Source organism: Lycium ferocissimum, unplaced genomic scaffold (genome assembly GCF_029784015.1).
Source record: "Lycium ferocissimum isolate CSIRO_LF1 unplaced genomic scaffold, AGI_CSIRO_Lferr_CH_V1 ctg8100, whole genome shotgun sequence".
NCBI classification, from domain to species: Eukaryota; Viridiplantae; Streptophyta; class Magnoliopsida; order Solanales; family Solanaceae; genus Lycium; species Lycium ferocissimum.
The window spans coordinates 9,380-29,594 of record NW_026727092.1 but is presented as its reverse complement, the minus strand read 5'-3'; the positions used below and the strand labels follow the sequence as shown (position 1 = coordinate 29,594).

Genomic DNA, 20,215 nt, shown 5'->3' with positions numbered 1-20,215 from the left:
TGTTGGGTCTTGCATCACATTTGCGTTGCACTGTATTCTTATGATTTATTGTTATGCATGTGTGTGTTACTATCGTTAACATTGTCCATTAAACCGTGTGTGTTGTTTGAGAGCCTGGTGGGGGAGGGGTTTTACCCAAGGTAATTGTAGTGTTGGTCGTCAGATAGTGGTTTATTTCCCTAGATATATCGTACCACAAAGAGTAAGGTGAGTAGGCGAACTCTTAAAACAATAAGGGTAAAGGTGCAACATACGGCGAATGTGAATGCGAGAGTTACCAGGTTGTGATTTAATAAATTACCTTAAGGTTGGGGAATAAAAGAAGCGAGCTTCGAGAGTTAGGAGGTAAGGGGACGGTGTGGTAATGGTCTTTATCTAGAATCTTGAGGTTCATTGACTTATCTGCTTATCTTATTAACTTTATGTTGTATTGCGTGAACTAATCTTAGTCGACCTATGATGCTTACCAAAGACGTGTGGTGTACCGATACTACTTTGCTACACCCTCTTTGGGGTGTAGATGTGTTGGTGTTTTAGTTGAAGTTTCGCCGTGAGGTCTATCGGATATTCTCCTACAGCTTCGCCTATCTAACTCCCGGTGGAGGCTGTGTCATTTATTTTGTCCTCTTGTATTTTAGGAGTTCTTGTACCCGTCTAGACTAGATCCCGAGGTTTTATTGCAAATTTATTTATATTGAAACGAGTCTGTAATAAATGTCTACATTAAATTTTATTATTTTTAAGGATGATTGTCACATGCTTTTAAGTGTTGGGTTTTATTGGTAAGGGTTCGCCTACTAGCTTGTCATATGGTAGGTTCCCGCACGACCCGTGGGTTGGGTCGTGACATATTAGTACTTTCGACGATATTATTCTCCTTAGATGCTCTTGTATTATTCAGACTAGACCCTGGGGGTATTTACTGTCTTCCGCACTTTTTACTACTATCTATCTATATATATCGTGAGACTTACGTATCTGTTATTTTCGCTACTTAATTTTCTTCAATTTATGTATTGGTTCGCTGTTGGGATGAGGGTTTGCTTACCGAGGTGGCAAGGTAAGTGCCCGCACGGCCAAGGCTAAATGGGTCGTGACAGATCTATTTAACTCTTTATTAAACAATGAATAAACAATTGTTCTATAATAAATACTATATCCAAACACATGGTTAATAGTATATATCCCAACAATTTCTTACACAGATGGTGTACATAATCTGTTTCACTTTTCACTGAAGTACTATATTTTAATTTTTGTTCAGTGATGAGCAATAGCACATATGTTGTAGGATAAAGTTCAATCAACTCGCATTTATACCGAACCACATGAATTAAATATGGTTAAGTATTAAAAATGTAAAAAATGACACGTGCCATCTATTTATTTATTTTGGGGGAACATTAGGTGTGAGTAAGTTCTTTCTGACTCGTAGTCTAGTGATAAGTTCTTTCCAACTCGTAGTCTAGTGATAAAATCAGTAAAGATTCTCCAGGCAATAAGTATTCAAGATTCAACAACTTGGGGCTCCATAATTACTCTACATATACCAATAACATTAAAAGGAAAGCAACTGTCAAGAGAAAACAGATTATCTATGTTTTGACAATGATTAGAAATACAAATTCAGACATCAGGCCTTTAGCTTTGTCTTCAACCTTGCCAAGCAGAATGTTGATGAAAGAAGGATCCAATCCTTACATCCATTTAACCACTTGAAGTAGGCATTCCTCCACAAAACGTTGAACAACAAAGAGCCCGACACTGCCCAAAATGCAACAATGAAACCCACCGCCATCGATATATAAAACTCTTTAGATGGAAACTCATCATCATTTTCTTGACAAGCACTGCCATAACCAACTTGAGGATTTGAAGGAGCAAATGTAGGACACTCTGGAAGAGGAGGGCCACATAGCTTAATATTCCCACCATAGGTTAAGGAATTAAAGCCTTGCAACTGAGTGCTTGATGGTATTCTCCCTACGAAGTTGTTGTTCGACAAGTCCAACATGCTAAGAAATGTCAAGTTAGCCATGCCTATTGGGATCTTGCTCGAGAACTGATTCCCTAACAAGTAGAAACCCTCCAACATCTTCATTAAACCCATTCCTTCAATGATATTTCCTGTCAAATTGTTTCTTGATAGGTTCAATGATAACAATGCGTTCATTCTACTAAAATCTTTAGGGATGTCGCTGACTAGTTCATTGCTAGAAAGATCGATGGTTTTCAGAAGCCACAAGGTATTATGGTACTCTAACTACTTGTTTTTCCATTGAACAAATACATTTCCATGGTACCCTATGGCTCCACTGCTAACATATGGATTGAAGTCATAGCCCACACTCGAACCACCTTTGAAAAGTTGTAGTGTAGTGAAATTGCTGATGCATTATGGAATTCTTCCAGATAAATGGTTGCCGGAAAGGTCCAGTATTTGAATAGATTTAAGCTGACATATACTTGGAGGAATTCTCCCAGAGAATTTGTTGAATCTAAGGCTCAAAATGCCCAAACCAGCTAGCTTAGTCACTATCCATTCTGGGATTTTTCCACTAAATGAATTTCTTCCAAAATCCAAGACTTGTAGACCTTGGCAATTCTTCAAAGATGCAGGAAAATGTCCACTTAAATTGTTGTTACGCCCGTATAGAGAGCTCAAGGATGCTGAAGAACATAAAGAGGACGGAATGCTTCCAGATATATTTTTATTGGCTACATTAAGGACCCTAAGACTAGACATGGAGTTCCAACAATTAGGAATTTCTCCGGACAAGAGATTTTCTGACAAGTCAAGGATTGTAGATGAAACAAGTTTACATATGGAGTTAAGTGATCCAGAAAAATGATTTTTGTTAACTTGCAATTCACTAATAAATTGAGGGAATCTTGGTAAGGGCCTTGAGAAATTATTATAACTGAAATCTATGACAATGTAACCAACATTATTGGCTGATAAATCTTGTATCTTTCTGCTGATTTGCTTTTTAGATGGATTCAAATATGATAACATGGGAGGCAAATTTGAGAACCAACTAGGCATTGTATCTGAGATACTAGCAAGAGAGACATCCAAAATTGAGTAGTTATTTTGAGTTTGAAGCCATTTTGGAAAAAGAGGCCCAAGATCACAGGTTGAAAGGCTTATAACTTGTAGTTGAAAACACGGAATCCAATCAAGGCTAATATTCCAATTCAAGGAGTTGGAAGACAGTTCTAAACGTTTGCAGTTGCAATGGTTAGAAAGATAGGGCTCGGAGATTGTGCCTTCTAATAAATTAGAAGAAGCATAAAAAATTTCGAGGTTGAAAAGTTTCCCAAAACTTTCCGATAAACCTTGTAGTCTACTGAAAGAGACATCCAAGATTTTCGGCTTCATCAGATTCAGCTCTCTCAATGATGGAAATAATGCCAAGTCTGATAATAACGATGTCATTTGGTTATTCGACAAATCAAGATATTCAGGACTAGATATTTCTCTGAAGCTTTCATGGAAAATGTCATTTAGAAAATTGTTTGCAGCCACAGTTCCCTCAAGGATGAAAATCTAGTAAGATTAATCAATGAACCGGTAAGTGCATTATCCTCAAAGGATAAAAACTCAATATGATAAGATATGTTATTTTGTGTTTTGATGATACGAAAACTCTCGAGGAACCAGATAGGAGATAGCTACTTGATCAGGTTCCCTGGGAGTCGTACAAGTCTCACTCTATAGCTGTAAAGCTCGCACCGTACTGGCAGAATGTAACCGCAACAACATTTGGCCGAAGTTTGCTAGAGGCCAAACCCAAAGTTGAATTGTCCCTATCCATTGTCACATGATCCTAATATGCTCCCCAATATATATATATATATATATATACACACACACATACATGTTACATAGCTAAACCTACACTTGAAAATCTGAAAAACACAATTATCTCAAGTGCTAGCCGCCACTGCTCTCCAAGTCTTATCAAGGACAAAGCTACTACAAACAAAGGACCAGATCCCAAAACTAAATATGTCTTGAGTCCTTAGGTTTGTTTTAGTCTTTGTTTCTTTGTCCTTTACCTATACTCCTACTCCACTTTCAAGAGGTGTCGTCGTAGGATAGATTTCAACTTTTGTTAAGTTGTTTTCCTTGGCTAGAGTAGTCAAGTTTTGTAGCTTTGCAACAAAGTTATTGTAAAGGGCTTACAATAGGGCTATTGTGAGGGGTGAGGTATTAAGAGTTTTAATTCCTAGGTTACAAGAGTCGTAATCTGAAGTTGCTCTGTTAGTGAAGTTGAAATCCTACTCCGGTGGGTACCGGTTTTTAATCCCTTAAGCAAGGAGTTTTTCACATAAACATCTTGTGCATATTTACTTTCTATGCTTTATCTGAGGGAACAGATAGAGAACTCTATTCTTTATACTGTTTGGTGGACTTATAATTTACATCTATTGGTATCAGAGCAGGCTTTTTCTAAAAGGTTAACACCTAGAGAGGATCCCTCTCATGGTTGCTCTACCAAACCTAGAGGAAGGACAATCGAGTACAAGACCACCAAGATTCAATGGAAAATACTATGGGTGATGGAAGACAAGGATGTACGACTATCTCATGGCTAAAGACTCAGAGCTATGGGACATCATCTGTGATGGTCCATTTGTTCCTATGAAGAAGAATGAAGCAGGAGTTGAGACTGAGGCAAAAACAAGGAAGGAATATAATGAAACTGATAGAAAAGCCGTGGAAAAGAATACAAGGACAAGAAAAATCCTCGTGTGCTGCATGGGAGCTGATAAGTACAATCGAATCTCTTCTTGTCAATTTGCCAAAAAAATCTGGGATGCACTTCAAACTGCTAATGAAGGAACGAGTCAAGTAAAGAAGTCCAAAATAGACATGTTTACCATGGAATATGAACTTTTTAAAACGAAAGATGGAGAAATCATTCATGAGATGCATATCAGATTCACCTCCATAATCAATGAACTCCATTCTCTTGGAGAGGTTATACCTACTAACAAATTAGTTCATAAGTTTCTCAGTGTGTTGCCTAGTTCATAGGAAAGAAAAGCTAATGTTATCACTGAAGCTAAGGATTTGCAAAAATGCACCATTGATGAGCCTATTGGTAATCTCAAAACTTATGAGCTGAAAAGGCAACAAGATCAGAAAACGAGGGCGCCAAAGAAAAAAAGGAACCTGGTTCTCCAGTGGTGATGAGTCAGACATGGCTGCTTATCTTTCTCGAAGGCTTTAAAAGATGATAAAAAAGAAAGGTTATTTCCAAAAGAAATGAAGCATAAGAAAAAATCCCAAAGGACATGACTGTTGTCATAAATATGGGAAACCTGGTCACTTTACTAGAGAATGTCCTCTTCACAAGTAGGACTACTGCAAAAATGATATTGAAAAGACAGTAAAGAGGAACTAGGTCCCTGATATGAAGTTCAAGAGGAGATAAACTATTGATAACCTGGTGAAATAGGCTCTTGCTGCCTGGGGAGATTCCTCAAGAGAATCCGAGGATAAAGAGGATCAAGGAGATGCATCCTTAGTAGTTTTTGATGATGAGACTTCAAAATATGAATCAATTTTTGCCCTAATGGAAAAATCTAATGGTGTTGATGACAACGAAGAGAATGAGGTAAATCTTCTAGATGTTCAAAAAAACTTGAAAAATTAATATAAAAAAATTGATGTCATTATTAAATGTATTAATTGATGCATATCATAGTCTCATTGATGAAAAGAATGCTCTAGCTGAAGAAGTCTGTGAGTTAGAACAAGAGAGAAATGACTTGGTAGTATTCACTGTAGATCTAACGAAACAAATTGATGAATTGACTAGAGATAATTCCTTGTTAAATAGTCAAATGATAAAATACATGAACACCCCCTCTAAAGGAAAAGCTGAGACTAGTAATATTCACCTCGAACTTATAGATGAGCTTGAGAGAACTAAATGAATCTCATCTCTGAGCTAGAAAAAAATAAGCAATTTTAAGAAAGTTTGAAATCAGTAAACATTAAGCTTTATAAGTCTCTGAGGTCCTCTGATGTAACTGCTGCTATGTACAAGCATGCTGGAGAAGGGAGGCAGGGTATTGGTTTTCCAAAGGACAAAACCCCCTACAATCCCCACAACAAGTACATCACTGCTACTGAAAATTAGTTGTGCACTTACTGTGGTAATACTAGTCATTACAAGGATACGTACAAAGCAAAAATTCAATCTTTTTAGAAAAATGTAAATCTTGCTGAGAAGATTTTCAAAGAAAAGGGACCTGGTCCTCAAAAAAAGAAGAAAAGTTTTGCTTGCATGGACTAAAAGAAATTTATTTCACCCGTTCCATCATTGTAAGGGACCCAAACTAGTTTATGTTCCTAAATCTAATCAATGGCTTTGTTTTTAGGTTCCTAAATCTAATCAATGATTGTTTTAAGGCTGAAGTGAGAGGAGAAAGTCAAAAATGGTACATGGATAGTGGCTTCTCTAAGCATATGACTGGAAGAATGGATGATTTTCTCTCACTCAGGGCCTTCCAAGGTGGGAGTGTGTCTTTTGGGAACGACAAGAAAGGATATATTCTTGGTATTGGGAAAATTGGCAAGACACTCTCTATGCAATTGAAAATGTGTACTATGTGAATGGCTTGAAGTATAGTTTGTTGAGCATATCTCAAATAGGTGATAAAGGAAACGAAGTCAAGTTCTTGTCTTGCTCTTGTACGGTCATCAATCTCAAAACTGGAGAAGTGATGCTGACATCAAAAAGGTTTAAGAATATCTATGTAGCAAATTTTGAGTCCTTGAATGATGAAGATCTAACATGTCTTGGTGCTATGGATGATGATGCTAAACTATGGCATAGAAGGCTAGGACATGCAAGTTTCTCCTTGCTGAATAAGCTTGTTAAGAAGCACCTGGTTCGTGGGCTACCTAAGACCAAATTCAAATATCACAAGGTGTCTGATGCATGTATAAAAGGAAAGCAGGTTAGATCCTCATTCAAACCAAAGAAAGAAGTGAGTACCTCTAGGTGTAATGACCCGTTTAATCGTTATAGTCTTTTCAGCATTTTTCTCCTTTTCTGAGCATTGGTTAGCTCATTTTTTACCCAAAGGGACCGTTGGCATGCTTCTCAAGGTGCCTAGACTGGATTTAAGCAACTTTTGTGAAATATAGGCTTAAAGTGAAAAATGGTTGACCCAAAGTTGACTTTTGGGTAAATGGACCCTTTTTGGGATTCCATCGATTCGGAGAGGTCCAAATGATCGTTTAGAACTTGTGTGTATATTTGGTTCGGTTCCCAAAGCACTCGGATGCATTTTGGGACTTGGGTTGGGAAATTAGAATTAAGGCGTCGGGGGTTGATTCGGTCAAATAGACCTCCGTTAGGAATTCTAAGGCCACAAGCGCGTCCGTTGCGTATTTTTGTATAGGTCTGTGTATGTGGTTGGTGAGCAGATGGCCTTGGGAATGGTTCGGGACTTTGAGTAGGACTTATAAAAAAAATTGAGGGATTCTGGTACCTAGTGCCCGCATTTGGCGCGCACCAAGGCCGTCCCGCCGGCACCCCACGGCGGTAGATATTGGCCGCCAGGGGGCAAAGAACGAGTATATTGTAGGGAGCACCGGGCGGTCTGGGGGGAAATGTTGCGGCGCCGCTGTTGCGGTCCCATTACCATCGTGGCAGTAACTGGCCTGTTATTTCATTAAGTGTGATTTAAATAAGCCTTTAGACCCTCATTTATTTCCACTTCAAAATTAGAGCTTTAGCGACTGTTCTTGGAGATATTTGGAGAAAATTCTTTGAGGTAAATCTTGCTAATCCCTTTAGTATTCCATTGATCCTAATTATCATTGATTCTCCCTTTCCTTTAATAATCCCTTAGTAATGGTAAATGAAAGTGGGTTTTGATGAACTTATTTCTTAAGCGTATTAATGATGAAATTGATGGTGTTCATGGTAGATTTTGTCGAATCTAAGCTTATTGATCATATATCTTCCATTTCTAGTGTTGAATTTTGAAATCAAAGAGTTAGGGTTTATACCCAAATTGGGGGTTTTACTTCAAATTCAAAATTGGGTAAATCTATGAGTTAATTTAGTAGTGAGCGGTTGGGTTATGATCACCTAGTGCTTAATTGGATATTTTGCTTCCGAATTTTTCGTTTTGCCCTTATGAGCCTGTTTTCCCAATTTTTAGGGTTGAATTGACCTAACTAGAATGGTAGCAATATTAGCATCATTCTTCATGATTTCTAATTTAAATTTCGATTATGCTTAGACTACTTTGATTCTGAGGTTCAGCGGAAAGGCAAGGCAAATAAGTGAGTTGTTGGTATTGCGGTTCGGCCATCCAGGTAGGTTATGGCTTACCCTTGGTGAGACTTCGTATAGCAAATCACATATATAGATTATATTGTCAAAGACAGCATGTGAACCTTCGGGTATGAAGTTGAAATGGATAATACCTTAGGTTGGGCCCTATTGTTGTGTGTTTGGGGCTAGCCACCCCATTATGTTGTGATTTGATTGTTCTATTGTGTTGGTTGATGCCATGAGTTGTTAATAGATGTAATATTCTATTGTATCATCTTGATTATGATATTATTGGCGCACCCACTGTTGGTATATGTGATTTGGTTATATTGTTGGCATACCCACTGTTGATATTTGTGATCGGATAAATTGTTGGCATACCCATTGTTGGTATTTGTGATCGGATAAATTGTTGGCATACCCATTGTTGGTAGTTGTGATAGTGAGCATGATTATTGATGTTGATACATGCATTGCATGCACTCTCATTTCCATGATACTCTGTTGAGATACTGATGATACTTGATGAAACACTTTGATGAGCTGGGCTCAATTTTACTTCAGCAACGTGAGATGACTAATGTCCGATGTTAAATTCCAGAATCATTGATTATGGCCGATGTCCGATGTTAGTTCCGGAATCGTTGATTGAGTGAGTGTGTGGACTCTACAGGTGGTGCTAGTGAGAACCCCTCGTGGGCAAAGATCCGGGGTTCCGTCTATCTGCTGGGCAAAGATCCGGGGCGGGTGACACTTAGACTTCGCGAGTCATACTCGGTTGTGCTACCGACATGTTGATATTTCCGTCCAGAGTACATATGTACATAGCATTTGCATGGCATTGCATTGCATTCATACACTACTGCACTGCATTGCATTACGATTTGATTTTGAGATGTTTGGTATTGTACTTGTGATGTTGGATTTGGATTGGATATATTTAGACTTGGCGCATTTGGAATTAGAGGCTTTATGTAGGCGATGACGGATACTTGAATTTGATTACATTGATTTATACTTGTTGGTTTATCTGCTTATCTGCTTTCTTATCTGAGTTGTGTTACCTATGCTTAGTCGGCCGATGATGCCTACCACATTGTTTTGTACTAACTTTTGCACCTGTTTGCATTCTTTTATGAATGCAGAGTATCAGGTCAGATCTACTTCTGTGACACGTGGCTGATAGTCGATTCAGCTTTATCTTCGAGTTTCCATGGTGAGCATGGTCGTTCGCTGCCTTGAAGACTTCTTTATCTTTATGTCCTACTCTATTCAGAGACATAGACACTTATGTATTTATTTATTCCAGACTTGTATTATTCCATTTTAGATGCTCTTGTATTACTCAGACTAGACCCTGGGGGTGTTATTATTCTTCCGCACTATTCTACTACTTATATATCCATATCGTGAGACTTATGTATTCATTCTATTCCATTGCTTAAATTCTATATTTATGTACTCTTTCATTTATGGGTTCAGGGTTTGCTTACCGAGATGAAAAGGTAAGTGCCTGCATGGCTTAGGCAAAGTAAGTCGTGACAAGTTGGTATCAGAGCACTAGATTACCTGATCTTTAATATAAGAGCGTGTCTAGTAGGATCTCGTGGATCGGTACGATGAGCTCCGTACATATCTGCGAGAGGCTATAAAGCATTAGGAAATCTCACTTCTTTTCATTCTTTCGTGCTACTTTAGTCCATTTAGTATCTGGGAAGATCAAATTGGTATCTAACTCTATTCTCTTCTCTCACAGATAGTGAGGACTCAAGCTACGATGTTCAGAGGTCATGTGCCAAAGCTCGCAGCTACGGTTGGCTCCTGAAGGCGAGCGACATCCAGAGGACGTGGCAGAGCAAGAGGCGGGGCTGCCCCAGCCAGAGGAAGGGCTCCTGCTGTAGGGCAGCGGTGAGAAAGGTCTCCATCTCCCGACCCCAATATCGGCGGATCGAGGCAGGCCCGAGAGGGACTGGCGAGCCCCAACACGGACACAACTTTGAGGCTCTTCGGATCAGGCCATGAATGACACTATGGCTAGAGTCTTGCCCCATCTTGATGCCCAGCATGCGGCAGCCGATGTTACTACTCCCAACAGGGGTTCATAGACTAGGGTTGGGGCGCAGACCCCTGAACAGGGACTTATACGAGAAGCACATCACACCGCAGCTATGGCTCCTTATATTGATGCGGTACACCCTTTGCCCGGGATATTAGGCCCGGTGAGGGCGGCGTTATGGCTGCTCGATCGGGACCTTGTTAGGAAATTCTAGAAGTTAGAGCCGCGCGAGGCCTTCTAGACAGGTACCTCGTCTGAGAATGCCTATAAATTTATTCTTGATATGCATGAGTTACTGCACTGTATGGGGATAGTGGAGACCCACGGCGTTGATTGTGTGTCTACCTGTTTTGCGGCGACGCGAAGATGTGGTAGATGTATTTCGTGGGGTGCAAACTTGAGGGTTCTCCTCCTTTGACCTGGACTCAGTTTTACCTTGCCTTCCTTGAGAAGTATGTACCCCGATCGTTGCGAGAGGTGTGTAGGGAGGAGTTCTTGCATCTTGAGCAGCGGGGCATGTCTTTGGAGTCCTACGTGACCCGCTTTCTATATTTGGCCCGCTATTCTACTCCGTTGATCCCTACTGAGGTCGACAGGATCAGGCGCTTTATTGCGAATAGTGGGCTCTCTACAGATTTCTTGTCTTCAGATGGAGTCTATGGGGGCTTCTTTCCAGTCCATTATCGAGCATGCTTCTATGGTTGAGGGCGCTAAGGCCCATGCTTTTGGTGGTAGTGACAAGAGGCCACGCCAGACTGGCAGTTTTGAGGGTTTTGGTTCGAGAGGTGCAAGTTAGTTTTTGAGGCCACCTCAGCCATATTCGATAGTCGATCCCGTTATTCGGCGTTCGACCCCACAATAGCCAGCAAGGAGTAGCTCACGAGAGTTTGTTCTCCAGACCAGTGAACAAGGTTGCTTCATTTGGGTCTTCAGCTTCTGTGTATCAGCACTCGTCTCCTATTACCTGTTATTCTTGTGGAGAGGTTGGGCATGTTGGTAGGAGATATTCCCGATCCAAGCGGGATTATCAGCCGCCGAGGACTCCTGTATTATCTTGTGGTCGAGGTGGGACTTCTTAAAGAGGCGGTACTCAGTCCGGCCGCAGTACTTTCCATGGTTCTAGAGGTGGTTACCAGCCAGCTAGAGGTGGTTCTTAGAGTACGAAAGGGGATCTCGGACCGGGCGTGGTGGAGCCCATTGTTACTGTTTCTGGTAGGCCCTAGGTCGAGGCCTCGGATGCCGTGATTTCGGTGTTATTTTCGTCCGTCATGTGACATGCTGACCGTGTTATTTCGATCCTCGGATCCACCTAATCGTATGTATTTTGTTTAAATGTCGTTGGTTAGGATTTGCCTTGTGATAGCATAGATATACTGTTTTCGTGTCTACTCCGGTTTGAGATTCTGTGATTGTTGATCAAGTCTACCAGTCTTATATGGATACTTTTATGGGGTATGACACTTGGGTAGATTTGATGATCCTAGATATGGTGAAATTTCATGTTATATTGTGGATGTCCTGGCTTTCTCCTTACTACGCGATCTTGGGCCGGTTAAGACGATCACCTTAGCCATGCCGAGACCCAGGCTTGGTGGACCTTAGTCCCGCTCGAAGATCATTTCACTAACTTCGGGTGAAGAAGTTAGTAATGGTGTCTAGCTTATTTGGCTCATGTTCGTGATGATCATTCCTGTAGGTGAAGAAGTTATTAATCAAGGTGTCCGGTCTTCGCCTTCCATGTATGATTCGTCTTCTATTACTTGTTCGGGGAGAGGTCAGCATGTTGCATCCCCGACCCAGGCGGGATTATCAGCCGCCGAGGACTCCTACATCATCTGGCGGTCGAGGTGGAACTTCTCAGAGAGGCGGTGCTCAGCCAGGCCGCGGTACTTCCCGTCGGGGTAGGTCCCGACGGTATGGTGCTCGAGTACGAGAGGGGGATCTCGGTGGGCGTGGTGAGCATTGTTACTCATGATTCCCCGTGCGGGATTATCGACTCCTACATCATCCGGCGGTCGGATCGACGGTGCTCGGCCCAGCCGCGGTACTTCCCATGGTTCTAGGGGTAGGTCCCAGCCAGCTAAAGGTGGTGCTCAGAGTATGAGAGGGGGATCTCAGACTGGGCGTGGTGGAGCCTATTGTTACTCATTTCCTGGTAGGCCCGAGGCAGAGGCCTCAGATGCTGTGATTTTAAGTACTATTTCTGTCCGTCATAGAGCAACATCTGTGTTATTTAATCCTGGATCATCCTATTCATATGTATTTGCATTTCATGTCGTTGGTTGGGAACCTTATAATAGCATAGATATACCTGTTCATGTGTCTCCCCTTCGGTGGTTGTCGATCGAGTGTGTTATTCTTTTATGTAAGTGAACAACGGAATTTGATGATCCTAGATATAGTGGATTTTGATATTATATTAGGGATGTCCCGGCTTCTCCCTATCACGCGATCTTGATTCATGCCAAGACGGTCCTGGCTCCATGCCGGGCATTCCCGAGCTTGAGGGAGGGTACATAGTTTCGCTCAAGAAGAAGATCATTTCCTTCCTTCGGGCGAAGAAGTTAATAAAAGGTGTCATTATTTGAGCCTCATGTTCGTGATACGACTGTTGCATCTCCACCCCTCAAGTCTATCCCTATTGTGAGCGAGTTCGCAGAGATATTTTCATCGGATCTGCCGGCTATGCCACCCGATCGCGACATTGATTTCTGTATTGACTTGGATTCCGGCACTCGTCCTATCTTTTTTCCTCCATATCGAATGGCACCTGCTGAGTTGAGAGAGCTTAAGGAGCAGTTACAAGATTTGTTGAGCAAGGGGTACATTGGACCGAGTGTCTCCCCTTAGGGTGCTCCTATGTTATTTGTGAAAAAAAAAGATGGGACCATGAGGATGTGTATTGATTACTGCCAGTTGAATAAGGTCACTATTCGGAACAAGTGTCTTATGCCTCGTATTGATGATCTATTTGACCAGCTTTAGGGTGCTTCGGTGTTTTCCAAGATTGATTTGTGTTCTGGCTATCACTAGTTAAAGATCAGGGCGGATGATATTCCGAAGACAGCATTTCAGACGAGATATGTCCACTATGAGTTTCAAATGATGTCTTTTGGGCTTACTAATGCCCTGGCTGCATTTATGACCTTGATGAATGACATCTTTAGGCCATTCCTGAATTTCTTTGTGATTGTGTTTATTGATGACATCCTAGGGTATTCCAAGAGTAGGGAGGAACATGAGAGCCATCTTCGTTCTGTTGTTGGGTTTTTGAAGAAATACAGCCTGTTTGCTAAGTGTTCTAAGTGTAAGTTCTGATTGGAGTCTGTAGCATTCTTGTGCCATGTTGTGTCTAAGGATGGGATTATGGTTGATCCACAGAAGATTAAGGCTGTGAGGAGTTGGACCAGGCCCACTACTGTTACAGAGATCCATAGTTTCATAGGTTTGGCCAGTTATTACCGTCGCTTTGTGAAAGGTTTCGCTACTATTGTTTCGTCCTTGACCAGATTGACTCAGAAGGATGTCCCTTCCAGTGGACGGATGATTGTAAGGAGAGCTTTCAAAAGCTCAAGCTTCTTTTGACTACAGCCCCGATCTTAACATTACCCTTGGAGGGTAAGGATTTCGCTGTCTATTGTGATGCCTCCCGTCTGGGTTTAGGTGTTGTGTTGATGCAGGAGGGTAGAGTCATAACTTATGCTTCCCGTCAGTTGAAGGTTCATGAGAAGAATTACCCCTACCCATGATTTGGAGTTGTTGGTCGTAGTCTTCGCTTTGAAGATTTGGAGGCATTATTTGTACGGTGTTCATTGTGAGGTTTTCACTGATCACCACAGTCTTCAGCATGTCTTTAGCTAGAGAGATCTTAAATCCAGGCAACGCCAATAGATGGAGCTCCTGAAGGACTATGATATCTCTATTTTGTATCATCTCGGAAAAGCCAATATGGTGGCAGATGCCTTGAGTCGCAAAGCAGTGAGTATAGGGAGTTTGGCTCGATTGATTATTTTCAAGCGTCCATTGGCCATGGAGGTTCAAACTTTGGCCAACAGTTTCGTTCGTCTTGATATTTCAGTGCCGGGCAGCATTTTGGCTTGTATAGAGGCGAGGTCGTCTTTATTGGATCGGATCAGGACTTATTAGTTTGAGGATGCTCAGTTGAGCAAGATCCGAGATAGAGTTTTGAGGGGTGAAGCCAAGGAGGCCGTGATTGATTCTGAGCGCATTCTGAGGATTAGAGGACGCATGTACGTTCCTCGTGTTGATGATCTAATTCAGTTGATCTTATCTGAGGCCCATAGCTCTCGCTATTCCATTCATCCAAGGGAGACTAAGATGTACCATGACTTGAGACAGCACTATTGGTGTCATCGGATGAAGAGATATATAGTTGATTTTATGGCTAAGTGTGAAAATTATCAGCAGGTAAAGTATGAGCACCAGCGACCTGGTGGGGTGCTTCAGAGGATGCCCATTCCCGAGTGGAAGTGAGAGAGGATCACCATGGATTTTGTCACGGGTCTTCCAAAATCCCTTGGCAAGTTTGATTCTATTTGGGTGATAGTTGATCGGTTGACTAAGTCTGCTCACTTTTTCCGGTTCGGTTTTCTATCTTTGGGAGAAGTTAGCCAAGATGTACATTCAGGATATTGTGAGATTGGATGGGGTTCCTATTTCTGTTGTATCTGATTGGTGTACTATTTTCACTTTTCGATTCTAGAGTGCGTTTCATGAGGAGTTGGGTACCCGATTGGATCTCAGTATAGCTTTTCATCCCCAGATCGATGGTCAGTCCGAGCGGACTATTTAGGTGCTCGAGGACATGTTGCGAGTGTGTGTTATTAATTTTAGAGGTCATTGGGATCAGCACTTACCATTGGTAGAGTTTGCGTACAACAACAGTTATCATTCGAGTATTGGCATGGCGCCTTTTGAGACCTTATATGGTAGGAGATTTAGATCTCTGATTGGTTGGTTTGATGGATTCGAGGCTCGACCTTGGAACATGGATCTATTGAAAGAGTCCCTTGATAGAGTGAGAATTATTCAGGCCAAATTTTTGGCAGCTCAGAGTCGGCAAAAAATTTATGCGGACCGGAAGGTCCGGGATTTGAAGTTTACTATTCGTGACCAAGTTCTATTGAAGGGTGTTATGAGGTTTGATAAGAGGGGCAAGTTGAGCCCCAGGTATATTGGTCCATTTGAGATTGTGGATTGTATCGGTGATGTAGCTTATGAGTTGGCGTTGCCGCTAGGTGTGGCGGGAGTTCATTCGGTTTTTCATGTTTCAATGCTGAAGAAGTACCATGCCGACGGTACCTACATTGTCCATTGGGATTTTATATTGCTTGATGAGAATTTGACTTATGAGGAGGAGCCTATCGCGATCTTGGATAGGCAGGTTCGAAAGTTGAGGTCGAAAGAGATTGCTTCGGTGAAGGTGTAATGGAAGCACCGTCCTATTGAGGAGGCTACTTGGGAGACCAAGTCCGACATGCGTAGCCGATATCCTCAGTTGTTTACTGATTCAGGTATTTCCCCGCGTTCTTTCTTTTCTTCACTCGAGGACGAGCAACGGTTCAATTGGTATTTGATGTAACGACCCGTTTAGTCATTTTAGTCTTTTCGGCATTTTTGCCCTTTTTCGAGCATTGATTAGCTCAATTTTAATCCAAGGGGACCGATGACACGTTTTTCGAGGTGTCTAAATCGGATTCGGGCAATTTTCGTGAAATATAGGCTTAAAGTGAAAAATGATTGACCCAAAGTTAACTTTTGGGTAAACGGACCTTTTCGAAATTTGTCGATTCCCAGAGGTCCGGATGGTCGTTTAAAACTTATGTGTCCATTTGGTTCGGTTCCCAATGCACTCTGATACATTTGGGACTTGGAATGAGGTATCGGGGGTTGACTAGGTCAACGAGACCTCCGTTGGGAATTCCGAGGCCACGAGCGCGTTCATAGCGTATTTTTTTGTAGGTCTGTGTATGTGGTTTGTGAGCAGATGACCTCGGGAATGGCTCGGCATTTCGATTGATACTTAAAAAAATTGGAAGAATTCTGGTACCTGGTGCCTGATATGGCGGCACCAGTGCCGTCCCAGTGGCACCTCTGTTGGGGTGTGTTGGCCGCTGGGGTGGCCATGTGTTATTGGATAGACCACCATGGCGGCCTAATGGGCGCTGTAGCAGCCCCGTTACCGCCGTGACGGTAACGGGCATGTTATTTCATTAAGTGTGATTTAAATAAGCCTTTAGACCCTCATTATTGTCCATCTCGAAATTAGAGCTTTGGGGAACAGTTCTTGGAGATATTTTAGAGATATTCTTGGAGGTAAATCTTGCTTATTCCTCTACTCTTCCTTTAATTATAATCACCCTAGAGTCCCCCCTTCCCTTTAATAATCCCTTAGTGATGGAAGTTGGAAGAGGGTTTTGATGAACACTTTCTCTAGGCTTAGTAATGATAAATTGATGATGTTTATGTTAGATTTTGATGAATCTAAGCTTGTTAATCCTATATCTTCCATTTCTAGTGTTGAATTTCGGAATCAAAGAGTTAGGGTTTATACCCAAATTGGGGATTTTTCTTGAGATGAGAAATTAGGCTAATCCTTGAGTTAAATCAACAATTAGTGGTTGAGTTATGATCACCCAGTGCCTAATTTGATATTTTGCTTCTGAATTTCCCGTTTTGTCCTTGTGGGTCGTTTCCCCAATTTCTAAGGTTGGAATTGATCTAAATTGAATAGTAGCAATATTAGCAACATTCTTCATGATTTCTAATCTAGATTTTGATTATGCTTAGACTACTTTGGTTCTGAGGTTCAGCGGAAAGGCAAGGCAAAGGAGTGAGTTGTTGGTGTTGCGGTTCGGCCATCCAGGTAGGTTATGGCTTACCCTTGGTGAGACTTCGTATAGCGAAGCGCATATTTAGATTATATTATTGGAGACAACATGTGAACCTTCGGGTATGAAGTTGGGTTGGATATTGCCTTAGGTTGGGCCCTGTTGTGTGTTGGGACTAGCCACCTCGTTGTGTTGTGTTTGATTGTTCTATTGTGTTGGCTTGATGCCATGAGTTGTTGATAGATATTGGATTCTGTTTATCGTCTTGATTACGATATTGTTGGCATACCCACTGTTGGTATTTGTGATTCAGATATATTGTTGACATACCTACTGTTGGTATTTGTGATTTGGGTTTATCGCTGTCGTACCCATCGTTGGTTCTGGTGATATTGAGCACGATTGTTGATGTTGATACATGCATTGCACGCACTCTCCTTTTCATGATGCATGTTGAGATACTATTGACAATGGTAAAACTCTTTTACTTGAGTGACGTGAGATAGCCGATATCCGATGTTCATTCCGAAATCGTTATTGCATGGCCGATATCCGATGTTAGTTCCGGAATCGTTGATAGTGCATCGACAATCTTTATGTGATTCTCAATGAGTACCAGTTCGGACATCTTTCTTAACACTCAATTTTCTGATCCAGCTTTGAAATATGACGATATAATAGTCTTCTCTGCTGCTTTAGTACTTCTGTTTACGTTCATGTAGAGTCTCAAACTAGAATGTTAGTTTTCCAATTTTATGAGCTCTTTGGATGTTTGAAGTATGAATTAATTTCCTGGTTTGGTGTTGAGTTGATTCAGTTTCTGTTTCTTCCTGTGTTTACTCCTGGACATTACTTAGATTATATGGTTTAGCTTAAAGCATTGACTTTCCCCTTCCTTGTGTTTTGTTTGTCTAAGAAGTTCAATATAGTTGTTGTTTTTTTTGATTGCTTGAAAGAGATTCAATTTTTTGCCAGTAACACTTGTTGATGTTTTCTTTTAAATATTCTTTGAGTTTAAGAAGAGGAATCAAGTTTCTCTAAAATTTAGTTCACCGAGTTTCCTCCAGTTCCGTTTCTCTAAACAATGTCACTTTAGTAAATGAAATCTGGTCTTGAATTATATCGATGGAATTGTCATGTGTTCATGTATTAAAAAATGAGTTTGCTAGTCCTCTCTCTTAGCCATTTAAGAATGTTGTATGCTATAGGGAGTCATGAGTTAGTGATCCAGTTTGGTCCTTCCTTCATTTAATCTTAATATTCTTCCTATGTTCATATACCAGTAGCTTTATTTTGAATGGGTTTCCTCTCCCTAAGATGTATTAGGATCACTTGAATAATGGTCTGATCTTCTAGGATTAAGTTATGTTTAAAACCAGTTTAAATTTCAAAAATTACAGTTGTTTTGTCTCCAGCGTTGTATGTATGACTAAGTGACAACTTTCTCTTAATTAAGTTTGGACTAAGTTAACCTTTTAAATGGAGTACCTATTAAAATTCCGACCTCCTTCCAAAATACTTTGGTTCTTATTTTTAGCTGGAAGTATCTTATTTGGTATATTATGTTCCCAGTTCGCGAGATGCTTCGGAACTACTTAAATCCTTTTGTATGCAATATTTCCAGTACCCTACTCGATGTATTTTAATTTGAGATTAGTTTCTGCATGTGTTAGAACAATGCTTGGAGTTTCAAGTTTCTGAATGTGTTTTTTAGGCTTCCACTTGCGTCATGACCTTGAGTTGGTTTTCGAGATTTTTAGATGACTTTAAGCTAATGTGTTACGTTCATTTTGAGACAAGCATCCTGGGCTTTCGAACTTGTAAGTTTTTTTCCCGAACCAAAATGTTTTCCAGAACCTCGATTTGTGTATGCCTAAGTGATGAAACAACAACTGAATTTTATTCTGCTAAGGTGTCCTCCCCTAAGTATTTTACGGCAAACATTTTCCAGATCTCCTTTCTTGCTAAGTGTTAGAATTCAAATGTTTTTTTTTTTCCAGTTGATTAGTCAAGTTTAGGCCATAATCGTTCACTCTTTAAATAATTTTGAGAAGTTGAGTTGAGTTAAACCAGTAGTTTACATTTATTCAAACCGGTTGCTCTCATGTTTTTGTTCTGTTAGCTATAGTGGCTCTAATCCTTAGCTTCCTTCCTATCCCTTTGTTCCAGTTTTCTTATCGGAGTATAGTTATAGCTTGATATAAGTTTAATTGAAGCAAGAAAATAGTTTTGTCCATGTTTCTCCTCTGTTCACCAGTTGTTGAGGTTTGAGTAGTAAGTAAATAAGGTCATGTTTGTGACAATCTAACCATTGCCAGTGACAGCTTTCGTTTTGATTATGTTTTTTTTTCTTCCCTGGGATTCACGCTCACATTTCTGTGTGCGAACATCATTCATGCTTGCAGCTGTTTTAACTCTATTGTGGTCTTTAGATTTCAAGATGGAATAAAATGACATTAAGGGATCTTTGTCCTTCTTTAAAAAAAAAAAAAAAAAAACCGATCGTATCATAATTCTGGGCTGTTTAATATTAGTAGTTATGGTCCCAGTAGTTAATGTGCACTAAGTGTCGATTAATTGCTAACTTTCTATCCCTTCTGTTGATTGGTTTGTGCTGAATGATTGATTGGTTCTTATTATTCGGCTAAACTAATCGTTTCACAGATGAGTGCTAATTTCTTTTCCTTATTTGTTAGTAAAATTTTCTCAAATAGCTACCTTTTAATCGCTTCTAACAAGCCTATAACTACAAGTTCATTATTTACAATTCAGAATCGGTTTTTCTCCTATATTTAGGTCCTGGATGCGTCGCATAAATATAGCCAAATACGGACTAAATACACTTAACCTTGTTGAGCAAATAATGCCTCTATTTAAGGAAAAAAATCTTTTGCAAACTAACCAAAAATCTGTTTTTAATGTCCCATAAATCACGCAGATCTCATTCTCCTCCATATCTAATCACATATCTCATTCAACATCTAATCATTCACATAAAA

At 40.6% G+C, this 20,215-nt stretch overlaps 1 protein-coding gene across 1 annotated transcript; it reads right to left on the bottom strand.

The window, feature by feature from the left end:
- Nucleotides 1–2,395: 2,395 nt before the first annotated feature.
- LOC132045823 (receptor-like protein EIX1) lies at nucleotides 2,396–3,439 on the bottom strand. The gene has a single exon (XM_059436401.1). It carries the CDS (start codon nucleotides 3,437–3,439, stop codon nucleotides 2,396–2,398), a length of 1,044 nt encoding a protein of 347 aa, XP_059292384.1.
- Between the last annotated feature and the right edge of the window lie 16,776 nt (nucleotides 3,440–20,215).